Source organism: Sceloporus occidentalis, unplaced genomic scaffold (genome assembly GCF_023333645.1).
Source record: "Sceloporus occidentalis isolate IW3139 unplaced genomic scaffold, rSceOcc1.0.p SCAF_101, whole genome shotgun sequence".
Classification (NCBI taxonomy): domain Eukaryota; kingdom Metazoa; phylum Chordata; class Lepidosauria; order Squamata; family Phrynosomatidae; genus Sceloporus; species Sceloporus occidentalis.
The window spans coordinates 509,846-534,466 of record NW_028317081.1 but is presented as its reverse complement, the minus strand read 5'-3'; the positions used below and the strand labels follow the sequence as shown (position 1 = coordinate 534,466).

The following is a 24,621-nucleotide window of genomic DNA, read 5'->3' as shown; positions in this document are numbered from 1 at the left end:
TTACCCCTCAACATCCTAATAGATTGTAAGCTTGCAAGCGCAGACCCGTTGTGCCAGCACTGTCCCACACTAGCAGTAGAAAGAGGGAAGAGCTCACGCCGTTGTACAGATCACTGGTGAGACCTCACTTGGAGTATTGTGTACCGTACTGGAGACCGGATCTAGAAATGTTGGAGAAACTGCAGAGAAGGGCTACTAAAATGGTTTATGGATTACAAGATAAACCCTACCAGGACAGATTAAAGGATTTTAACCTATATAGCCTGGAAAAAAAGACGGGACAGGGGGGGATATGATAGAAACATTTAAATACTTAAAGGGAATCAACAGGCTAAAGGAAGGAGAAATACTACCACAACAAGAGGACACAAGCAAAAACTAGAGGGGCAAAGGTTTAATGGTAACATCAGAAAATATTACTTTACGGAAAGGGTAGTGGACGCATGGAATAGCCTCCCAGCAGAAGTGGTAGATGTTAATACAGTAAAGTCATTTAAGCAAGCATGGGATAGGCATAAGGCCAAGCTAGATATAGGATAAGGGCAGGTACTAAAGGAAAGTACTCGGAGGTTGGGCAGACTGGGTGGGCCTACTGGTTCTTATCTGTTTGTTATTCTCAATTCTAATATATTTGTTAAAGGGGCAGTCTGGTGTCCTAACACAGCTCAGCCAACGAACAATATATACCGTATTTGCTTGATTATAAGGCGACCCCCCCCAAAAAAAAATCGGAATATTAAGAAAAAAAAAAGAAAAAACCTGAATATAAGACGCCCCTATAGGAAAAAAGTTTTACTAGTAAATATTAATTCATGTAAACTATTTTTTTCCTATTTAATAAAAGCTATGATTGAGATGTTTTTGTTTGTTTTTATTTCCTTTTCTTTGCACATCTGCCCCCAGGCTTGCCACTTTGGCCCCGAAATGCCTTATACCCCCCCCCATGTTCCACTCTGTCTCCCTGATATGCCTTTTAACCCCCTATATGCCACTCTGCCTCCAGAAATGCCTTATACCCCCCCCCTATATGCCAATCTGCCTCCCTGATGTGCCTTTTAACCCCCTATATGCCACTCTACCTCCAGAAATGCCTTGACCTATAATCAAGCAAATACGGTATATTAAATGTTCTTATACCCAAGTATACCCAACAACGTTATGTCTACCTGCATAAAACGGCATGCATCTTCAGATTAAAATAATAAAAATTAAAATAGTTATATATAATTTCCTATAACAAAGAAAGTAAAAGAACGGTATATATTTTAAGGCGCTGCTAGCTGATTTAAATCTATAGGGTGATGATTAGGGTTTTGTCAGCTCTGTAAAGCCATCACACTTTTCCCCTAAGATGTGATGGTGTGACTGTAACACAAATGTGTTCAGCGCAGCTCATGTAAACTATGCTGACTAAATGCTTGTTACTTAGTGTTCTGTTGATGAGCAGCCACGGTGGGTGTTGTTGGATTTTGTACACTCCCACTGTGAACTTTGTCACGACTCCCAACACAACGTGCTCATCACAGGACACACACACCGCACACACCCCGCACCGCTGTCTGATCATACCATGGCTACAGGCAGACTACACTTTCTCTTAGGCTTCTTAACGCAACAGCTTCTCCTGACACATGGAGCCAAAATTCTGACCATATGCTTAGTAGGTGAGTCCCTTTTAATTTTTCTTCACACTAATTCCTTACAATTTAATTTGTCATGAAATGATGAGCTTGAGAGTTTTAACAAATTTAACTTCATGCAACATTAGCAACCTCATTCCTAGTTCTCCTGAAAGTCCAAACGTTATGTAAAAGCTTTGCTTATTTAGATTTTACCTGGAAGAATAAATTGTCATGTTTGTAACACAAAAGTCGACTCTGATAGATTGCCATAGAAATTGAAATTTGAAATTTATATGTGGGACCCTTTAGAGGGAAGGATAAAAAAAGCAGACCTTTTAGTGTTTATTTGTTTAGCACAATAAAGTGTGCGATTGTTGTTTTGTCTAAGTGGAACTGCATCTTTAAAATAATGATCTGTATATGGTTAACTAATAGAATTCCATGCATTATGTTATAATCTATCTAGCAGCATAGGGTCAGCCAAAGAGTTAATAAAGGTTTCCTATTACAATGGAAGACGATGCGTTGTAGTACGATGTGCGTGAGAGTCTGCAAGCGCACCCGTAAGCTCAGCTCGCTTGGTTATGTCACGCTAAGCTCACATGGGAGATAGCTGGAGCGCAGCCAGGAACACTAAAAAGAGCGAAGGCAAGGCAAACGCAACAGAAAACACACAGCAGTGCGATATGGGGCAATCGCTCTTCCCTGTTGTATCAGCACTACGGTATCTGCAGGCGCTTTAGAGATAAAATGTAATAAAAGGCTGGCGTATGTGTTTCTTCTTCTCTCTTTAGGGACAATGGATAGTCTTACTGCTCTCTGAGTTACAAAGAGAGACCGTCTCTGTCCCAGTCTGTTTCCCCGGTCGTTTTCTTGATTGCATGAACTTCACAGATCAGAAGCTTTAAAGAATCGGAGGAAATGAGGACGTGCGTGTGTTCGGTTCAGTGGGCTTTTATGCGATCCCCTGCTGTTCGGAGACAAGTAACTAATTAGAAAGCATTAATTAGAGCTGATAACGGCACTACCTCTGTTTGTCTTAGAATTGTTGGCCTGGGAAGAAATCCAAGCATGTGAGGCGTTAGCAGACTTTCCTCTGGACTCAAAGGCTAGTGTAGCCCTAAAGGAATTTACATTTTTCACTCTGATTTCAGTTTCCAAAAAAGTCCTTATTGAAGGCGATAGTCGCTCATTAACTCTTTAACTGCTAGGTCTCGACAACTCCAGTGCACGGTTTTGTGACATATTGTACACAGCTTGGATACAGATGGCGGGGCAGATTAAGAATGGGGCAAAATGGGCATTGGCCCCTGCTGGCACGGGGGCCCCTAGTTTCTGCTTCCTTGTTTTGCTCATATATGCCAACACAGGGCTTGTTGTGCTGGGTAATGCACGGGGCATGGGGGCCCTTTCCTGCAGCACACGCTCCATTCAATGATCTGTGATGGCAGTGGGAGCATCTCGCTTCCTGTCATGTGACAGGATGAGACAATAAGGAGCCCCTTTTGTAGCCAATAACAATGAAAGACGCGTGACTTTATGCATGTAAGGGAAAGACAATGCTCAGAGTTAATGTGTCAGGATCCAGCAGCCTGCAGTTACTGAAGCAGGTAGAAGCTTGGTGACGGGGGTGGCCCGCACAGGGTTCTTGAAACCTAAGGCTGGACCCGACGGCTGGTGCTGTCTCCCGACTATGAGCAAATGCCTAGAAAGTCTTCTGCCGCCATGAATTTGTGCCAGACGGCTGCTTTTTATGTATTTATATATTAAGTCCTCCAGGCTTCTGGCCCCCAGCTCCTCCATTTTGTAATGGTGGAGAACTTGAGAGTTAGGTGCCGTCAATTCAAGGGGGGCGGGTCCTGTGTATGACCTAAGGTGACCCTGTATGGAACTAATAGCATGTATGAATGCATGTGTTTGTACTTCTTAAGTGGCCACCTTGCTGTGTTCAAAACATAGCAAGTTGGTCAACGTGGGAGCTACAATGGGCTCAGAGGATCTCTCCAAACAGCCCATGATCCCCACTGTCTGCGAAAAGCTGTTTGGAGGGCTGGGGACCAAGTCCATCAAGTTTTAAACCGACGTTGATCCAGAAGAAAGCAAAAGAAAAAAAAAAAAAAACCCCACATTAAAAAATGAGGCCCGGGTGCTCTCTCTGTCATTCTTTTAGAAACAAAAGTACATTGAGCTAATTTGGCGAGATAAAAACTACAAATATTTTTTTAAAAAGGCACGTGGTGCCCACCTATCAATATTTCTCTCGGTTCTTGTTGGTGCATCAGCTCTTGGTTTGGATGGTTTCATTGAAAGATCCCAGGAACAAACTAAGCATATAATAAATTATTAATATATTATCTCTGGAATACAAAATCTGGTAATTTAATCAGTATTTCATTATTACTTTATATTTTATATTATAATATATTTTTACATTATAATAATACATAACGAAATAGTAAACATAAAATGTGTTTTCTGATGACGGGTGTGATATAACGGAGGTTTCTGTGCTCGTTCACCCATGTTTTTACTATTAGGTGGAAGTCACTATCTCCTGATGGATGAAATTTCACGCATTTTGCATACTAATGGCCATGACGTGAGGATGTTTCTTCAGGTTGGAGAAGGCATGATGCCAGGTAATCGGCCCGTATCAGAGGTTCCCAATGTGTAGGAAGAGTTCTATCACCAATGCCTAAACTGATAGACCAAAATAATGTAGACAAGCAAGATATAACAGAATAATGCAGTAAGGTTAGTAAGTACACTCAGAGTGAGCTATAATGCCTTCAAGATTATGACCGAATGAGGCATGGGAAGTATGCATTCATCCGATGTTATAGTTGGAATATTTTTAATTTGTTTTCTTTTATTCGTCAGACACAAAAATATTCGATTGAATCTATTACAAGCGAATATTCACTTACACCATAGAAATACATACATTTTGGACAAATTTCAAATTCCCATTTGTACACTGACCGTTGGACTAATGGTCTAGTTTTTACAGTCCCCGCATCACCAGGATTTATTGTTCTTACTAAATTAAGATTTAAAGATCTTGCTTATATTCTATATTTTTGTTATTAATCTAATTTGCCCTGTTGTAAATGGTCTACCCATCCACTCCAAAAGAAATATTTTTCTTTATTGAAGATTGGGTAGGTTGCTATTCCCTTCTCCATTTGACATTGGTAGATCACTTGAGCTTTAACTCTATTCCAAGTAATCCTTTCCAACTTTTTCCAATTTCTTGCCGCTTCTATTTTTATGGCTGTTAATATGTGGAGAAGAAACCTTAAGTCATTTCTGTTTGTATTAGGAAGATTTAAATGTAGCAGAGCTTGATCTGGTGTTAAGTTCCATTCTTGCCCAAAGATTGTTTGAAGGCGAGATGAAATGAATTTTCTAAATTTGTTAATAACTGTGCAACTCCACCAGATGTGTAATTCGTCTCCCTTTGGTTCTCCACACCTCCAGCAATTAGGTATTGTATTATGGTATATAGTTGGAATATTTTTTATACATTTTGTAGGCTACAAGCTGAAAGCAAGCCCGTATCCAGTCATCACATGGCCTATGGATGAGAATTACCTTAAAGAATTTAATGTATTTATCAAAGAACATCAACGTGAATTCTTCATGGGAAGGTGGGGTGTAAATGTTGCAATTACAATGGTTTATTATTTCCCATTATATAAATACAAATGATTAGTTAGTAGTAGTAGTAGTAGAAATTAAGTGGTGGAGGCTAATGCAGTGAGGGAAGTGAAAGATGCATGGGATGGGGATAAAGCTATCCTGAATCTAAGACGAGACCAATGACTGATTAAGATCTGAGCCTCGCATCAGGAAAAAATGGGCAGGCTAGATGAGCCGAATGGTTCTTATCTGCCGTCAAATTCTTAAACTACCCCTTATTTCCCCCAAAAGTACTCAAGCCACACTCATATGATCCATAGCTGTTACCCAAGTATGTTTTAATGAATGTAAAAAACACACTTAAGGCATTAAGGTTTCAGTACTTTTGGTGGTAGGCTGTCTATAGAAGAAGTGTGCATGATCTCGCTCCTTCACTAGAACCCCAATTCCCCTACCCAAGACACCTCCTCCATCTCAGCCAAAGCTTTCTTTTCCTCCCTCCCGGATGACCACTACTTCTGTTGGAGACATTCTGAGCCAACAAGAGGTCTACACCAGTGGTTCCCAACCCAGTCCCCATAGCATGCCAATGATCCAGATTTTGATAAAATGTGGACATTACTAAATCTTATCCTTTTAGCATACTGAGAACTGGGCAAACATCTGCAGCTCTGCTCCTTCATACGCTGTGGTCCACAGAAATGAAGGTGGTATAGTGGCATATCCAAGCAATCTGCATTTAATGGCCATGCATAGTACAAGGGAGCTACAGTAATATATATAGCAGAGATCTCAATGTTTGGGCAGATAACGGGGACACCGTGCCCACAAAGCCAGTGGTTTTGCTTACAGATGATCTTTAACCAAAACCATTTGTACAATTTAAGAATTTAATATTATTTTGTAATGGTGTTTACATATTAAAAGAAGCGATATCTCTCTATTATACTAGATGTCATGTCCTACAGTAGATAACGTATTTGCATGATATTCTAAATATGTTCTCTTGATTATCTGTTTTGTGTTTTGCAGAAGTGGCCTCCACTCTTACTTTGAATTTCTCAAACAGATATCGCATCAGTGCAAGCACACACTAAACCAGAAGGCTATCCTTAATTCTCTGAAGGATGACAAATATGACATTGCCATTATAGATGCTTTCAATCCTTGCACGTTTCTGATCTCAGAGAAGTTAGGATTACGATATATCGCTTTCTTCCCTGGTACCTTTGCTAACGCCATAGAGGCTGGATTGCCCACTCCTCTCTCCTACGTTCCCATATATCAGTCACAGCTCTCTGACCGCATGGACTTTTTTCAGCGTGTAAAGAACACCTTCATGTATTTCGCTTCACGCATGGTGGATTTAAAAGTTCAAGCGATATTTGAGGAAGTCATTACCGAACACTTTGCTGTTGAGTCTAGACCAGCCATTTCTGACCTCTACCTGAAACCTGAGCTTTGGTTTTACAACACAGATTTTATCTTTGACTTCGCACGTCCTCTTCTGCCTCACATTCAGTGTATTGGAGGCTTGATGGCAAAGCCAGCAAAGCCTGTTTCACAAGTAAGTAAATAGCATGGACACAACATACCCAAGAAATAAATATCCTGCGGCGCATTGTTCAGACTCCAAATGACAATAAACCCAGGGCATGTGGTCTTCATTTGATCTTCATAAGAACTAAGGTGCGAATATCAGGTCCCACCGGTTCCCGATCCAGCCTACAAAGCACACTAATTACCATATTCTATTGCAATATGGAGATTCATAGAAAAAAGCGCAATTGGTGTGTCTTGAGGACTTGGTTGGCAAGCACAATCTGGACCAAGCCTGAAAGACAAATAGTGATTTGTCAACCTCCGTTTACCTGAGGAGACCCTGAAAAACTCAACAGTGGTGATTTTCATAGTTGGCAAACTTGGGAAACTGGCAATGCGAAGTACCTGGGTAATGTGGAGTTCTGGTCTAGAGGCATCATCTCAATGAGGGCTTACCACTAGATCTTTAGAAGTTCTGGTCTACAGGATTCGCTTACATCAAATTACGAAGGTTAAATAAAGGCTCAAGTACTGCACTCCTTAACAACCAACTTAATGTCCTCTTATGCATCATTCTGTGTCATAATCACTGGTGCCCCTGTACAGTCACTTTGCTGAACTATCTACAGAAGTACACCTTATTTATGGGGTTGTTTGACCACTGATGGGCTGCAGACATGCACTGATGTTGGCTTACATCTTGGGACACCAGATGCCAAGAAAGTGGTGCGTCTGCAGTTAGCGTCTCTTCTTTTTGTACCCAAACAATTGTTTATCTAGTGAAGATCACCTCTATTGTGCTTGCCAAGAATTGGATCACTCATTGCAGGAGCAGTGACTGATTGTCAGTGACCAGATCACTGTCTGCAAGCAGACAATGCTGTTTGCCCTGGGAAAATAGCTTGTAACTTCCACTTCTTAAGTACAAGCTGCTTCCTCAGGACCATAACGGCATTCAAAAAAGCCAGAGGTTATTTTGAAAGTTTAATGGCATTTTTAAAAACTATTTATGTATTCCCTGATAATTTATCTTTAAAAGGAAAAATATTACAAATATGTTGGCCTTTAGATAGTTTGAATATTAGAAAAACGTTTCCATCTGTGTGTTTCCTGCAGGAATTAGAAGACTTCATATCGCAGTCGGGAGAATCTGGATTTATTGTAGTGTCTCTGGGATCGATGGTAGCGTCTTGCCCTCAGAAGGAGCTATTGAAGGAGATGAATGGTGCCTTTGCCAAAGTTCCTCAGAAAGTTATTTGGAGATATCACAGGTCACAATGGCCGACAGACCTGGAATTACCTCCAAATGTTAAGCTCATGGACTGGATCTCTCAGAATGATCTTCTAGGTAAGAAATGTAAACAAGTAGCCCACAAATCTCATTATCCTGCGCAACGTAGCACAAAGACAGGAGAAAGAAGTTTCACATATGAGGTTTGCAAAAAAATTAGACATTTTGAGACATTTAATGAATTTACTAAGTTCTAGACTTATTGGGACGAAGATTTATGAAATTAATGGGTTACTGCGGTCAAAATCCAGTATGTTGCCGGAATAGGTCAGTCCAGGACAAGTACCAATGATTAATAAAAAGGCTGATATTTACGTATAACAATTAACAGACAATTGCAACTGTAGATTGTGAAATCCCATAGTACTGGTAACCACCCCAAACATACACATGTAATGGTGTTTACAGATTTTGGTTTTTAAAAAGTACATATTTTGATACACAGCCTCCATAACTTCTGGTCGTCGGCTTACAGAGACAGCTAATTGATTGATATGTTAGCTACTCCATATTTTACAAAATACCTTGTGAGATTAGCTTCATTATGTAGTCCCTTTGGTTTCATCTTGGCTTCCATAAGTAGTCCCCTGCCAAACATCTCCAAAACAATGGGCTCGATAACATTAGGTGCGAGTTTAGCTAAAGTAGGTAATGGAAAGAGGATTGGGAGATTTTAAAGAATGCGCCATAAGAGTATTCAATATATAAGTTAAGAAATTACACATTATGGTCCAAAACATACCTGTCTGGCACTGATGACTGATTTTATCATCGGCCCGCAAACATCACATTGATTTTTATAAATTATGATTTGTTTCAGGCCACCCCAAAGCACGTCTTTTGGTGACACATGGAGGGATGAATAGTTTGATGGAAGCGATATATCATGGGGTCCCCGTTGTGGGGATTCCTCTTTTTGGAGATCAGTTTGATAATTTGGTTCGAATTAAAGCCAAGCACATAGGGACCTCTATCCCACCTGACCAGATTACGGCTGATCATTTTGCAAACATTATTAGACAAATAACAGAAGACATAAGGTACGTGTAAATGCTGTATGTTTGTGTGTATATACTGTATGTGTTTTTAGTCACTGTACTGCAAAAAGAAAGAAGATGTGGGAGGTTGCTAAATAGGTGGAACGGCCTTCCAGTAGAACTGGTAGAAGTCAATGCATTACGCGAATTTAAACATGCCTGGGCTAGGTATAAAGCTATCCGAAACGTAGGACTGTTACGGTCAGGTAGACGAGGGATCCAACAATGCAGGTAAGCACAGCTAAAGAAAGTCCAGAACACAGTCCGAGGTCGAGGGCAACAGCAGGCAGCAAGCTCAAAAACAATCCGAGGTCAGGGCAGGTAGATCAGGTGCAAAATGGTAAACAGGTCCGGGTTCGTAGGCAGGCAGAGAAGAATCGTGGTCGTTTAAACAGGCAAGAGGTCGGTACACAAGGCAGAGATCAAAATAGAATGAGAACTATAGCACACCCAACGCTAGAGAACGTTTAGAACGGGCAAAGACAAGGCAAACGAATGGGGTTTAAATAGAAAAGGAAACACTCACGTCATCAGCCGCGCCGTAGAGCGTGTCGCGCCCTAAATTGATTTAGGGTGCGTTATCTGGAACCACCACCAGATGGCGCACGTCCGCCGTGTTCCCGGCGTGTGTGCGCGGCGACGCGTCTGGAGCGTGAGCGCACGCTCGACGAAGAAGGACCGCAAGCCCCCCGAGAGACCGCGGCAGCACCGGAGCCGCCGACGTCGGGGGACCCAGCGTGAGCGGCCAAGGTGCGTGCAGCGGCGGCGCGTGTAACCCGTCGGCAACCCGCGTGCGGGACGGAGGTGAGGTTGCCGACGCCCGGCGAGCCGGCGTTAGCAGCCGGAGAGGGAGCCGCCGCGGCGGCGCGCGTAACAAGGACAACACCGACAAGCAAGTAAGAGTTGAAGTTTTTACAGCAGGAAGAAATGGGCAGATTAGATGAGTTGTAAAATTTTGTTTTCCAGGATATATGTCAAATGAGGACTGGATGATTCTACCGCTTTTAAATAACATCTCTTTATTTTCATGCTCAATATGCATATTTTTGTTGATTCTCTGTGTTTTTCAACAGTTATAAGTCCAAGGCGATGAAGCTTAGTGCGATTCGGAAGTCCCGTCCGTTTCCCCCGGACCAGCAGTTAGTCCGATGGGTAGAGCACGTTATCCAGTCTGGAGGAGGCCGCCATCTTCACCCCTATGTGTTCCAACAGCCCTGGTATCAGCAGTACCTGGTGGATGTCATCCTATTCATTACCATTTGCCTTATTCTCGTTATTTACCTTATTGTAAAAATACTCACATTTTTAGCTAAAAAGCTATGTTCTAGGCAAAAACAGAAACAAACCTAGCATTATTTTAATTACCGTATTTGCTCGATTATAAGACGACCCTGATTATAAGGCGACCCCCCAAATCTGAATATTAATTTAGGAAAAAAAGAAAAAGCCTGAATATAAGACGACCCTATAGGAAAAAAGTTTTACCAGTAAATGTTAATTCATGTAAACTATTTTTTTTTTTAATAAAAGCTATGATTGAGAAAAATATTTTGGTTTTATTTCCTTCTATTTTCCAACCTGCCCCCCCCAGTTATGCACATCTGCCCCAGAAATGTCTTATACCCCCTATATGCCACTGTGCCCCATGATATGCCTTTTAACCATATATGCCACTGTGCCCCATTATATGCCTTTTGACCCCCTATGTGCCACTCTGCCTCCAGAAATGCCTTATACCCCTATATGCCACTCTGGCATTAAGGGGGTTAAAAGGCATATTATGGGGCAGAGTGGCATATAGGGAGGTTTAAGGCAATTCAGGAGGCAGAGTGGCGTATAGAGAGTTAAAAAGGCATTTCTGGAGGCAGAGTGGCATTAAGGGGGTTAAAAGGCATTTCATTGAACACTCTGCCTCCAGAAATGCCTTATGCCCCCCATTTAACACTCCCCCGCTCCCCCCCCCCAAACTTACCGGTGCTTCTGACTCCCCTGTCACGTAGCCGGGGCAGCGTGTAGTTGTTTACGCGATTCGCGTAGACAATTTACGCTGCAGCCGGAAGGAGGTGTCAGAGAGAATTCCCCGCGCCGGTGCAGGTGCCGCACCGGTGCGGGGAACTCTGATCTCTGACAGCCGGGGAAGTTCTGCGCGATGGACGCAGACAACCCCCGCTGCTAGCCACACCTCCTTCCGGCTGCAGCGTCTCATAGTCAGACCTATTTGAGGTCTGATTATAAGATGAGGGGTATTTTTCAGAGCATTTGTTATAGTAATCCAATGATGACATAGTATCCCGGTCGTATAGATCACGCCCTTCTCCTAATGGTGGCCCCTAAATATGTTAGTGTTTGAGTGTTGGGGGTGGGGTCCATCTACAGTACTGATTTTGTCCTATTGATCAGAATGTCATGGCCACATGCCCAGACTTTGTAGCCCCCAATTCCTGCTTGTAGGGGAAGAATATCACGTTTATAAGACTACGGATGGACATGACACACAAAGAAAACTCTAAGCAATCTCAAACCGTGTAAAAATATCATTAAAGATGAGTGATGAACTACCAGGTTTAGATATTGGCTTGAAGACAGCAGAAGACAGCAAAAGAGCAATATTTCTGTATTTGTGATTAATCTTGTACATTATGTTAATCTTTTGTACCACGCTAAGGAAAAAAAAACCCTACCGTCAAAATAAACGGCATTAATAATGAAGATGAATCGCATTCGGACAATTCAATTCTATATTGTGTAGAGATCCTGGTCCATCTTGGCTGTTTGCTCATCTGATGAGCCACAGCAATAAATAAAATGACACATTCAATTAGTGTATTGCACCTGGAGGCAACAAAGACTCAAATAGAACAACATAGAAGACAAATATGTTATTGATTATAAAATTTAAATCACTTAATAATTAAAATAAGTTATAATCTGTGAAAGGTTATATGTACACATCAGTCACCTAATTTAGAAAGCATGTACATATACTGCGTGTATGAAATGATGTGTGGGTAGAACGGTAAATACAATTAAGTAATTCTGCCCTTAAACAACATTCCCCTCGCCGGATTTTATTCCCTCCATCTTTTGTTTGTACAATTAACTTCAAAGAATCATAACTTGCAAGACTCGGAGGCAATTAGGGTTGCATTTGGTTTGCACAGAGGGTGTTTGTTTAGACCCCTGCTGCTTACAGACCAGACACTAATAATACAGTATTAATCGGAGACGGTCACAAAAGCACAATGGAAGAAGTCCAAGAAATCAAACGTAGAGCTCACCAAGTGGCAGATTGAATTGTGTGTAGCGGAGTACTAACACGCACTGCCTACCATATACCATATACCATATACCAGCCTGGGATGGAGCTGTCACCTCCATTATGATTCTATATGCAGGGCCACGTTTTTGTGCTGTGCATATTGGCAGGTTCTGACCAAACCTTAGGGTTGAGCAGCCCCTCCTGCCACACAGGAGTCTCATTAATGGAGTCCAGAGAAGGTTTTAAATGGCTTGAGAGTCTGTTTTGGGTTAAAAACAGCTCCTCGGTAAGCGATATAGCCGTGAAAAATTACACCGGACTCTCTAAACTTGGGGTACTTTGATGTAGTGGCGGGCTGTACACTGTGACGGAATCCCCAATATATATTCTTTAGGCATAGATGGATATGCACTGATTTCCTGATGGGGAACACATCATTTTGTTCATCCAGTTCATTCAAACTTGTCTGTTGGGCCATGAAATTATTAATATTCACTTATAAACATTCGGTCCAATATCGTTCAGTGTTTGCATAGGGCATTACTTAAGGCCCCCCCACCCAGCAATATAACGTCTGAACTAATAAACATGACATCTAAGTTTGATTTCTACTTACAAAGAGGCGTCTGTATTTTCATTAATGTGCCCCCCACCCCTCTTTCTCGGTTCACCTCTGTACCCATTTTTTGCATCACATGACAAAGGGGCAGTATTAGTCATGGAAACATTTTTTGGCAGCGTTTGTGCATTTAAAAGTAATAAAGCCTCTTTTGGGCTTCCCTACCCGGTCCCTGCCCTGGCTGACCATCTCTACGGCCAACAGTCAGGCTTCTTCCCATCCGTTTATCAGAGCGACATTGCGAGTCTGGCACTCCTTGCTGAGAGGAACCACGCTATCTACCATCCCGTCACCGCTCACTCTGGTGCGGGATAATCCGGATTTCCCGCCCAGGTTGGGGGTTAATCTATTCCCTAATATGCCTACGGCAGGAGGTCCTGGAATTCATGCTTACCTGGCCCGTGGCGGTCTTGCGCCTTTGGGGGACCTGGTGGCCCCAGGGCCTCTGACCCTGTTGGCCCGCTTCCGCTATGGACAGCTGCGTCACTTTTTCCCATCTTTGAGTCGGCCCCATCATGTCCTCGGGAGCCTTACCACGTTTGAGCGTCTATGCACTGCTTTCTCGCTTCCTGCTCATGGCATCTCCCTCCTCTACAGCCTCCTCCTGTCGGCCCTGCGCATGGTCTTCTCGGAGGCGCAATGGGAGAAGATGTGTGTTCTTGCACACTGTTGTTCGATCAGCAATAAGGACCAAGAAATGTCCTACAAACTACTCGCCCACTGGTACCAATCCCCAGCAGCTACTGCTCGCTTCAACTCTGCTGTCTCGGATGCGTGCTGGAGAGGCGGCTCTTCGCCCTGTTCCGTTCTCCACCTTTGGTGGGACTGCGCACGGATACGCCCTTTCTGGTCCACCGTTCACTCGTTTTTACCGCGCCTCTCCGATAACCCTATCCTCTTTACCCCGGAGTTTTTGCTCCTCCATCACTTGCCTTACCCGACTCAATGGTACAAAGCCTCTGTGATCCGTAACTTGGTAACTTGGATGCAGCCTCTTTTCTGATTCCCCGGTCAGCTCCCTGTTTGACACGCAGCCCGCGTGAACGTTGTGGACTCATGCTGTGCTCTCTCCCTTATATCTCTGTCCCCTGTTGCCCCATCCACCCACACACCCTTTTTTTTTTTTCCTCTCTCCCCCTCTTCTTTTCCTTTCCTTCTACTCCCTTCCTTTTGGGGCCGCACGCACCTATCTTTCTGCCCCACTTCTGTGCTTATGTGTCACCCTAGGATCCACTGTTGTGCCCTGCCGTGCCTGTCACGGATTTGTAGCGTTGTCCATGCATCAAGTTCCCTGTATATCTCTACTGGGATGCTTTTATATTTTGCCGCCACATGCTAACCGCTGGGATCCTTCCAGTGCTGTCTTGGTGTTTCCTGTTTCCCGTATGGGTTGCGACCACGTATTCATACTGGTTTGACATATAACGGCTGTACCTCCGCTGTTTGTTGCTCTCACGTGCTACTGTGCGGCTGTTTGCCTATTGCTGTTACCTCGTAAATACTGTATTGGTGACTGTGTTCCCTATGTATTATTTTTCCTTCCCCACTTTTTTTTTCTGTACCCCTAAATTTTTTTTTAACTTCCAATAAATATTGATTTACCCTAAAAGTAATAAAGCAAGATAAAACAGCATTATATTCTGCCATGATGGTGGAACAGGACCTTTAAATTGTTTTCACATTATCTACCGTGAAGAGCAACGAGTTTATGAAAAAGTGTGTGATACAAAATGCCAACTTCTTGGGGCTGAAATGTTTTCTGCATACATAATTTCAAACTACCCCCCCCCCCCGAGTTTAATAATGTCATGGGATTCTACTTCTATACATCAGGGTATGTAGAATAGCACGGTTGGTTCCATGTTTTGGGGTGACAGCTGAGGAGACTATAACAGGGGATCCATCATTAGACAGAGGACTCCCTGGGGTGACCCAGAACCCCGGTAACAGCGTAAACTGCTTAAACTATAACCCAAGCTTCTTATTGTAATTAAATAAAGAATATTCTGAGGGGATGTGGATATGATTGCCTGGGGTCATCTTATGTCACACTTTGCCCATAACAGATAAGCCTATCAATAGATCTGATGTTTAAATGTCCTTTTTCTTAAATTCCATACAATGAATACATTTATTATGACACTATTCAATAATTAATTGTTTAGAGGGGAATTTTATAACAATGTTGACTACACTGGATATTTTACATGATATTAAAAGAATATAAATGAAAGAACCAGGTTACTTTTGAAATTAAGTGTGTCTTTGTACAGCGCTATGGAATTTGATGGCGCTATATAAAACAATAAATAATAATAATTTAGGCCTCAAATAGGTGCGGGGGGCATTATCTCAGACAGTTAATAACCGAGGACAGAGGTCTGGGGACACTTTTCATACAAATATTGGTTACTGTACATATATATACATATATATACATACAGTATATACATACACACATATGCATATTTAAGCAGCACCAACATTTGATTGAGTTGATACAGTAAATATATTTATTGTGAAATATATTCATTTTGAACACTATTTTTTGGCCCTCAGCTCGTGTTGCAGCTTCCTGCTCTGCGTGTGTGTCTATCCGAAGCCGTTCCCATAGCAACCGCAGTGTGTGTGTGCCTCTAACTACTCTCAACTAACAGATCTAGGCAGGGCACGACTCGACCGACAAGGCAATTGTCCAATCAGCTCCCACTATTACCTCTAACTAACCAATGACTGTGGAGAATGTTGGGAAAATAGGGGCTTGCACTGTAATACCTGTTGAATGAGAGCTGCGTCCATAGTTGCAGGTGGAAGCCGTACAGGTTACTTCAAGAGGATCCCCATCCCCATCCGCTGAGGTGATATTAATAAATAACGCGATAACTGATTATTAATTACTCGATATTTACTGAACTTCCTTAATTGCTACAGAACTACTTTTTATTGCAGTGATCAAGAATTATATATAATGATTTTTATAGGCAAATAAGTTCTATTCATTAATTTGAGTAGTAAATGCATGTTACTTCAGTTGCTATGGGCTACAACTCCCATGACAATCAGCCAGTGGTTGACTCAGCATAATGAGGGTTGTTGTCCACAGCAAATGAAGCGAAGCTTTCGACGTGACAGTTGTATAGCAAAGAATGTAAGTAAGAAATATTCCATAATATTATTTATTTCAACCGTTCGCTAAATTATTATTGAATTATTTTCTTATTCATTTCTTATTTTAGAAGAAAACATGAATTTACGGTTAAAAGATAATCATTGTAGTGTCTGTGACTATGGAATTCAGTAAATGTAACAGGAAAATGAGTTAGAGAGACGACTACAATTAATCTCATGAGCTGGCTACTGATTAGCCAACAAAGGCTTATGCCCAGGGCAGGGTATGGCTACCAATGGCCACATGTAAGGTTACAAATGTGATGTTAAAAACATGTTTCCATGCGCTTCTCGTGAACTTGCCGTGATGCGACGATCTGTCATAGAATAGAATGTCTTTGGTTTGTGGGGGTCTGTTTGTTACCCCCCAGAATTTAGTATCTGGGGACCTAGGAGGGCTGGTATCTTTCAGCCTGGGGAGGTAGCCCAGCCATACTCACTGTGGGTATGTGTTTTAAAGGGCCATTATATATTAACTTTAATGCATATGATAGCTGTGCCTTCCCTTTTCATGTGGTCTGCTTTGCATGGGGTGATTCTGCAGAATCACCCCAAATGTATTTACCCCTTTCCCCCACCCACGGCTAAATGCCCCTCAGGAGATGCATTCGGCATGTCATGTACTTGCCTCCAGTCTCCTCCGGCTCTGGTGAACGTCGTGTGCAGGGATCTGTTTAGACCCCGGTGTGGATGCGTACATTCTTCCCTTTGATTTCAATGCAGCCAATCAGTGGCTGTGAAACCTGTTGAACCTAAGTTACCACAAGCCAGGTTACAGGCAGACACTTAGAGCTGCCTTAGATATCTTCTAAAAAAAAAATCTAAATGCCCTAATACCACAGTATCCGTGGCCAAAATATAATATCCCCACATATTTCATTAGTTGACCGTTGTGTGTAAATAGACTGGTAATATAAATGTACGGCCCAGGGTTACATTACGCAGCTGCATCAATATGAGATAAAACAGACACGGGCCAAGGTCCATCCTTGGATACATTTTCCGGTAGCCAAGGTGACTGAAGATTCCTTTGTGTTGCATTAAATCAAGGTTGTAGACATCCAGCTGTTGTTGGACATCAGCCACCATCTGCTGGCTTGCAGGGGCTCATTAACAACAGAAGGTCCCAGGTTATCCCCAGTAACACAAAGGCCACACAGTATCGCTACACAACACACCTTGGTGTATTTCCCCATCTTATAGGTACAGTATACCTGCCAAATATCTCTTCTGGGGACCCAAAGCCCTCTGTTCCAGTTTCCTCTACTGATGTCCCTCTTCTTTAGGCGCTTGGAATATTTGCTGGGTGTGATATCACAGATATCTTTGGCATTTGAATATATATCATTGCACCAGACGTGACTCTCTGCTTCCTGAGAATGCCATTCTGCGCCTCGCTGTGCCCCGTCGGCCCAATAACCCCAAGCACAGGTCTTTGGGTGGTCATTGTTCTCATTCCTAAATAATGTGTAACTATGGCCTTGATTAATCAGTGACAGATGTCCAAGATAAAAATGCACCATTTATGTAATTCCTCCATAACAAGACAAAGATCTCTATTCAGCTAAAACTGGTTCCTTATCACGACACCAATAAAATCTAAAGATATAAGAAGGTCGGGAGACCTCCCGCTCGGTACTTTCTAGAGTTGCGTTACAGATTAGAGTTTTGTGATTCAGGCTTTAGCTCAGTTCATCTTTTGGTTGAGGTTAAAATAAATAATATTAATGCCTTGGGAAGAACCAGTGCAACTGTATTTCATGTTGGTTTTGCGGAAATAATGGAGAGGATGCCCAGAATGTTATTATTAAACTAGACTGAGGTCCATCTTATGGGCTGAGGGGTGACCAAGGAGGGTGACTTTTTAATAGATTCCCATCTATTGGCAAGGTAGACTGCCCATGAAAATGTGGGAGTACATGGCTGCCAAATGTCAGATCCAAATGCACCCGCAATCAAGACCTCTTCTAACATTTCTCCTCCTTTGAAATAACCTTCTCTCCTGCACTTTGACAAGTCCCTCTAAGTATTTTAATGTTTGTATTACATCTCCCCTCCATCTTCTTCCGTCCAAGCCGGACATATTGAGATCCCTCAGTCTTTCCTGATCATTTTTATCCTGCAATCTACTTTCAATTTTTGTAGCTCCCTTCTGAACTCTCTCCAAGTCGCTCAGTGTGTTCTCCAGAACTGCCCCCAATATTCTAGGTGAGGCCTGACCAGAGATCTGTAAAGAGGCAGAACCTCCTCCCTCTTCCCGCTACTAACGCCTCTCGCTATACATCCCACCCAACACCCTGCCTGCTTTCTTCCGATGCTTTATTGCATTGTCTGCTCACCTTTACGTCCTCAGAAATAATGACTCCTAAGTCTCTCTCATCCGTTGTCGCTGACAGAACAGCGTCTCCAACGCTACATTCTGCCAAGTGCATTACTTAACATTTATTAGCATTAAACCGCCGCTGCTGCGCTCTTGACCATTCTTCTAATTTATTTAAATCATTATCATTTGACGTGTTCCACCCAGAATGTCTACCCTGTTGCGGACCTTTGTATCGTCTGCAAAATGACATATCACACCATCAAGACCTTCTGTAATATCACTAATAAAATATTAAAAAGTACAGGTCCCAATACCGATCCATGAGGTACCCCACTAGTGAATATACCCCATTAACTACCACCTTCTGCCTCCTGTCGCTCAACCATTGCCTTACCCATTCAACTATTTTTACATCTAGGCGGTCCGTTTAAGCGTGTCTGGAATGACTTAGTGGGCTCATAAATGATGATGCAGGTGGACTTAGTGGCAAGCTCTGCATAACTAATTAACCTTTCAGGGTCCTGCCCTGCTCTCCTCATCCACCCCCTGCCAGATCCAGCTGCCAGAGGAGGAAACCCTTAATGGGCAGAAATAATCATTGATAATATTCATTTATTATTGTTTAGTATAATTATTTTAGAGATTATTTTTTTTACTCTGTTATTAAATAACCTGTTTTTTTTCCTTTTTCCAGATGGCAGGCACCGCAAGGCATGACCGAGAGATGGCCATGCAGGCAAAAAAGAATCTCGCTACATGCACAGATCCCATTGAGAAGCTGCGTCTGCAATGCCTTTCCAGGGGTTCAGCTGGCATCAAAGGTTTGGGCAGGTAGGATAATACACATAAAGGGCATGTGGATTTATACATATAGATTTAATGATGGTCTGACAAATTATATTTCTCACACATCTCTAAAAATCCCAGAGACAATGAACAGAATTATCCAAATTAATAATAATGTGCATTTTATCTTCTTTTTCTGACCAGTTTTAGCTTTCTCTTCCATCCTGCCATTTCTTTCTTTCTGTCGTCTTTGTTCTGCGCACCTTTGCTCTCTCTTGATCATGCTGCTTCTTGATACCATCCTCTCCTCCGTTCCCCCTTATCCACTTATCTGGATCCTGCCGCTTCTATTTGCCTCTCCTCCACCAGGCTTACCCACCATATTCTTCTTTCTCACACTCTTCAGTCCCGTGCAAATACAGCCGAGTGGAAAATGTCAACGGTCAGTCCAATGTGCTACATGGCTACATAAATACTATTCCAACATATACACAGCCTTTAATAATATGAAGTTTATTTTCAGCTGTTCTGCAGTGTCCAGTACGCACGATACAGAGTAGAACATGCAAGGACTTGGCTGGACTGAATAAATGTCAGAACTGGAGAACCTTATATAGAAGCCATAGACCAGAAAACAATACAAACAGAAGACCAAAGGCAACACAAGAGAACACCGCAAGAAACAGCATATGATTTAACCCCTTCAATCCCCTATAGACGTACCGGGACGTCCAAAAAACGCCCACAAAGAAACCCCTATGGACGTCCCGGTACGTCCAGCCCTTCGGGCAGCGTCAGGGACACATCCTGCCGCTGCACGGGAGACCAGGCTGTTGTCTGCTGTCCGATCGCCTGTAACAGCTTCCGGAATGAAAGCCGGTAAGCTGTTACCGGTAAACTGCGCGATCGGGCATTCCCTTCCGGGTTGCGTCACTGCGGGGATATCCTGCCCTCCAATGAGGCACAGAGACGCTGTGATCTCTATGCAGGTCTGTGAGGACCCGCATAGAGATCACAGTGTGATCGGTGCAGGGGGATCGCGGGGAGGGGAGTGAGAAACCATCTCTCTCACTCCCCCTCCCGTCCTGTAACAGAAAAGCTGAAAAAAACCAAAAACGTTAGGCATTTAAAAATAATATTAAATAAATCATTAAAAAAATAATATAAATAATACTAAAAAAAATTATAATGTGAGCTGTGATGTCACTGTGACATCACTGGCATGTTCAGGAGGTCCCTAGGAGGACCTCTAACCATTACTGTGTAAAAAAAATAATATAAAAAATACAAAAAATGTAAAAAAAATTAAAATAAAAAAAAAATATATAAAAAAAGATAATAAAAAAATTCTTAAAAAAACCTTACTTCCCATTGCCCTAGCATAACATCTAGCCAGTATAACCCTCCTGCCCCTGTTCACAACCCCCAAACCCGTTAAGCCATAGGCATAAAAATTATACAAAATTGTACACCTAATAGTATGCTCCCTGGTGCTGGGAAAGTCTGGAAAATCTATATAAATTAGGTATTTCTGAAATCAGGACACCAGAATTGATAAACTTGGGGGGGATTTTCCATCACTTTACCTAATTTTGTGAGGATTCAGAGGGAAAATGTAAAAAAAAATTAGTTTATTTTTCTAATCTTCGCTAGTTTTTACTAAATTTCTCATTCTACATTTTCAGCTAATCATCCAACTATGGTATCAAACGAAAGCTCTATCTCTCATTGAAAAAACAATATATGGTTTATATGGGTACACTATTCACAGGAAAAGATAATCATCGCTAAACCGACATACCCCAAAAATGGCAAAATTGCTCTGGGCTTTGAGGTACCCAAAACCCCTGGGATTGAAGGGGTTAAGATGGGCTTCAAGTGACAGGATAATAAGAAATCAAAGAGCTCCAGAGGAGCTGGCAACAACTGGCCATTTTGGCAATAGGCAATAGGAGCAAATGAGAATTACTTGCAGAAAATAAACAATTACAATGTATCCCCATTTATTTGAGCCACATAATACTTTGTGAGACATCTCTTCTCCTGGTCTTCCGGCAGACGTCTGGTCCTTCCAGTGTTCTACCTGCGCAAGCAGTTTTTAAGAAGGAAGTCAAGCAAAATCAGAATGTGTACATCAAACGCAATATTGCGTAACTATACAATGTGTCAAGTACAGGAACTGACCTACAATTTTGTGGTTTTTTTTCTGCAGAGTGTTCCGGATCATGGACGATGATAACAGCAGAACCCTTGATTTTAAAGAGTTTGTTAAAGGACTAAATGATTACGGTGTGATGATTGATAAAACTGAAGCACAGCAGCTTTTTTCCAAATTTGACAAAGATGGAAGTGGAACAATAGATTTTGATGAATTCCTTGTCACGTTACGAGTAAGTCGCTTTATTTTACATAAGAAATTGTTTTGCTGATGGCCCCTCTACTATTTAATAAAAAGGTTGTTTTATTTTTTTTTCCTTTTAGTTAATTCCAGTCTGGTCTTTTTTATTTTTGCAACATCACATTTGTCTCTGCTCATTGTTTTTAGACGTCCGTTTTATTATCGCTTGAGATGGCTACAGCTAATAAATAATAAATTTGGTAAGATTACTTCAAAAATGGAATTATGCTTTATGCAGGGACAACCCAAGCATAATACTAATCCATTTACATATAGTTTTTATGTTTTGGAGTAGGTGTGAGCCTAGGGTTGGTTGGGACAGTATTTCTTCAGAGCATTGCCAACCCTCTAACTAAAACACACAATGCGAAGTCGCTCTACCACACCATGCACACATTCACACACACTCCACCCCATCTCTCGCTCTCACACCACTAACACATAGGTTCACCCTTGACCTATATAGTTTTTTTTATATAATTTAAATCCCTTGGGATTTTTATGTACCTACGGAATCTCTCTTGTAATCAACAGTTCCCCTTATGATGTCATGGTGATATATATATATATATATATATATTATTTTTTTTTATGTCATATTGTAATTTTCCAAAATTTTTAAGTTAACTATTTGTAAAAATATATTTTTTTAACGCTTCTCATTTTTATCCTCACTGCAGTTTATCACACAATCCTATAGCTCTACAGCCTGGCGTTCCTAATCCTAATATCTTAGCCAGCAGGGGGGATGTCATGAGAGGTACCTAGAGAGACCCTCTGGAGTCTCTACTCCTTTTCATAGTGTTTCCAAAACTAATTCAATTCATGTCTTGGAGTTGTCTTCATTTTCCTCATTGTACACGTTGCATAGACATCTCGCTACTATGCAAAGGCACACCACAGAGCCGTCATGCTATGATTACTAATGCACACTATAGTAGAAAGAAAATTTGTTACATTCTAGTTAAATAGCTTCCAGCTCTGGTCATTGATATGGGATCCTTTTTGTCCTAGCCGCCCATGTCCAATGCAAGGAAAGAAATGATCATGCAGGCATTCAGGAAGCTGGACAAAAGTGGAGATGGCGTGGTCACGATCGAAGACTTACGCGGAGTATACAACGCAAAATACCACCCAAAATATCAGAACGGGGAGTGGACGGAAGACCAAGTTTTTAGGAGTTTTCTTGATAACTTCGACTCTCCTTACGAAAAGGATGGTCAGGTATGTGATTCATCTGTGAAATTCATTTGCTACATTTTACATTGGAGCAGAAGCTAAAAATCAAACAAAAATCCCTGAAAACCTGCTTATCTGGGGTGTGTATTATTTATTGTAGGACTAAATTACCTAGGAAAAGAACCCATATAGGTATCATACCATATAGTAAACCTTATCAATCTGAATTATTCCAAAAGTATGTAGAACACATCAATATCCACTACCATTCAAGCACTTGGAGGCACAAATTCCATTGGTTTTGGAAAAAGCAACCTATGTCCATTAAAATAACATGAAATGGCTCAGAAACCCAGCGCAGACGGGGTTAATGTTGTAAATGACTATTGCAGCTGGAAATGGGTGATTTTCAATGAAATCTCTTCATAGGCGTACAGAGGCCCTTTATCACTCCCATCACTCCTGTGCTCCAATGGCCCTTTATAACTCCCATCACTCCTGTGTTCCAATGGCCCCTTTATCACTCCCATCACTCCTGTGTTCCAATGGCCCTTTATCACTCCCATCACTCCTGTGTTCCAGTGACCCCTTTATCACTCCCATCACTCCTGTGTTCCAGTGGCCCTTTATCACTCCCATCACGCCTGTGTTCCAATGGCCCTTTATCACTCCCATCACTCCTGTGTTCCAATGGCCCTTTATCACTCCCATCACTCTTGTGTTCCAACGGCACGTTGTGTTCGCTAATCCAAGTTCAAGTTTAAAAGGATAATTGATGGTTAGAAAACCATTTTGTAATTATGTTACAGCTAGAAATGTCCTTGTTTTCCATAAAAACAGCTAAGTGACCCCAAACAGTAATGTATTTCTGTATGTTTATGTGTGAGTATGTTGCATCATACGCTTAAAAACCAGCAATTTAAAAAAACAAACAAACAAATGAAACAACTACAAATACGCTATAACTGAAAACAATTTCACGACATTTAAACATGTTTAAAGATAGGTTCAAAATGTCGCTAGACTGTTTAGAGAAATTAGTTGATGGTGCATAATATTATTAGTAATATAAAGTATTTCTAAAATGTTTATTAATGTAAAGTCTGCCTTTTTTTTATTCAGTTGGCTGACATTAAATAACATTGTGATTTATTTCCTGCTTTTGTCATATTATTAATTGTTGATTAACACATTTTACTCCTACAGTTTTTTCCCCCCCAGCGTGTAGTTTTTTCTGTGGAATTTACATGCATTTACACAAAGTTCACTCTTCTACTCTTTACCGTAACAGGTCACACCAGAGGAATTCACTAACTACTATGCCGGCGTGAGCGCATCCATTGATACTGATGTTTACTTCATCACCATGATGAAAAATGCCTGGAAGCTTTAAGTGTAGGAATTAATATATACGGCAAGCTGTTTTGACGTTATATGATAATAAATGTATGGTCTGAAATGCAGGCAGATTTCACCCACAATTGCCCCAAATACTTATTGAGATACACATAGATGGAAATGTAATTTTCACCGCTTTATAGTTTGCTGACATAGCAAGTCTAACAGCTTTGGGGATGAGGGCCAACCATTCAAAAGAGAGAGCCAGAAAGAACTCCAGTGGTAAAGCGTGGAGACTGGATCCACATTAGATCAATCCCACGGGATTGTGTTCAGTCCATAATGGGCGAGAATAACTACCAATAGTTGTTTCAACTATCCTGAATACAACCTCAAGTATAACAGAAAAGGGGTAGC

The 24,621-nt window shown here is 41.7% G+C and overlaps 2 protein-coding genes across 2 annotated transcripts; both read left to right on the top strand.

Annotated features, from left to right (window-relative positions):
* Positions 1-1,570: 1,570 nt before the first annotated feature.
* Positions 1,571-10,484, top strand: LOC149283765 (UDP-glycosyltransferase 3A1-like). The gene is made up of 7 exons (XM_089497285.1): positions 1,571-1,664; positions 4,160-4,261; positions 5,158-5,272; positions 6,300-6,831; positions 7,923-8,154; positions 8,918-9,137; positions 10,208-10,484. The coding sequence occupies exons 1-7, from the start codon at positions 1,571-1,573 to the stop codon at positions 10,482-10,484; spliced, it is 1,572 nt and encodes a 523-aa protein (XP_089353411.1).
* An 8,713-nt stretch (positions 10,485-19,197) lies between these two features.
* Positions 19,198-24,259, top strand: LOC149283764 (calcyphosin-like protein). The gene is made up of 4 exons (XM_089497322.1): positions 19,198-19,334; positions 21,502-21,679; positions 22,702-22,911; positions 24,158-24,259. The coding sequence occupies exons 1-4, from the start codon at positions 19,198-19,200 to the stop codon at positions 24,257-24,259; spliced, it is 627 nt and encodes a 208-aa protein (XP_089353448.1).
* The last annotated feature ends 362 nt before the right edge of the window (positions 24,260-24,621 follow it).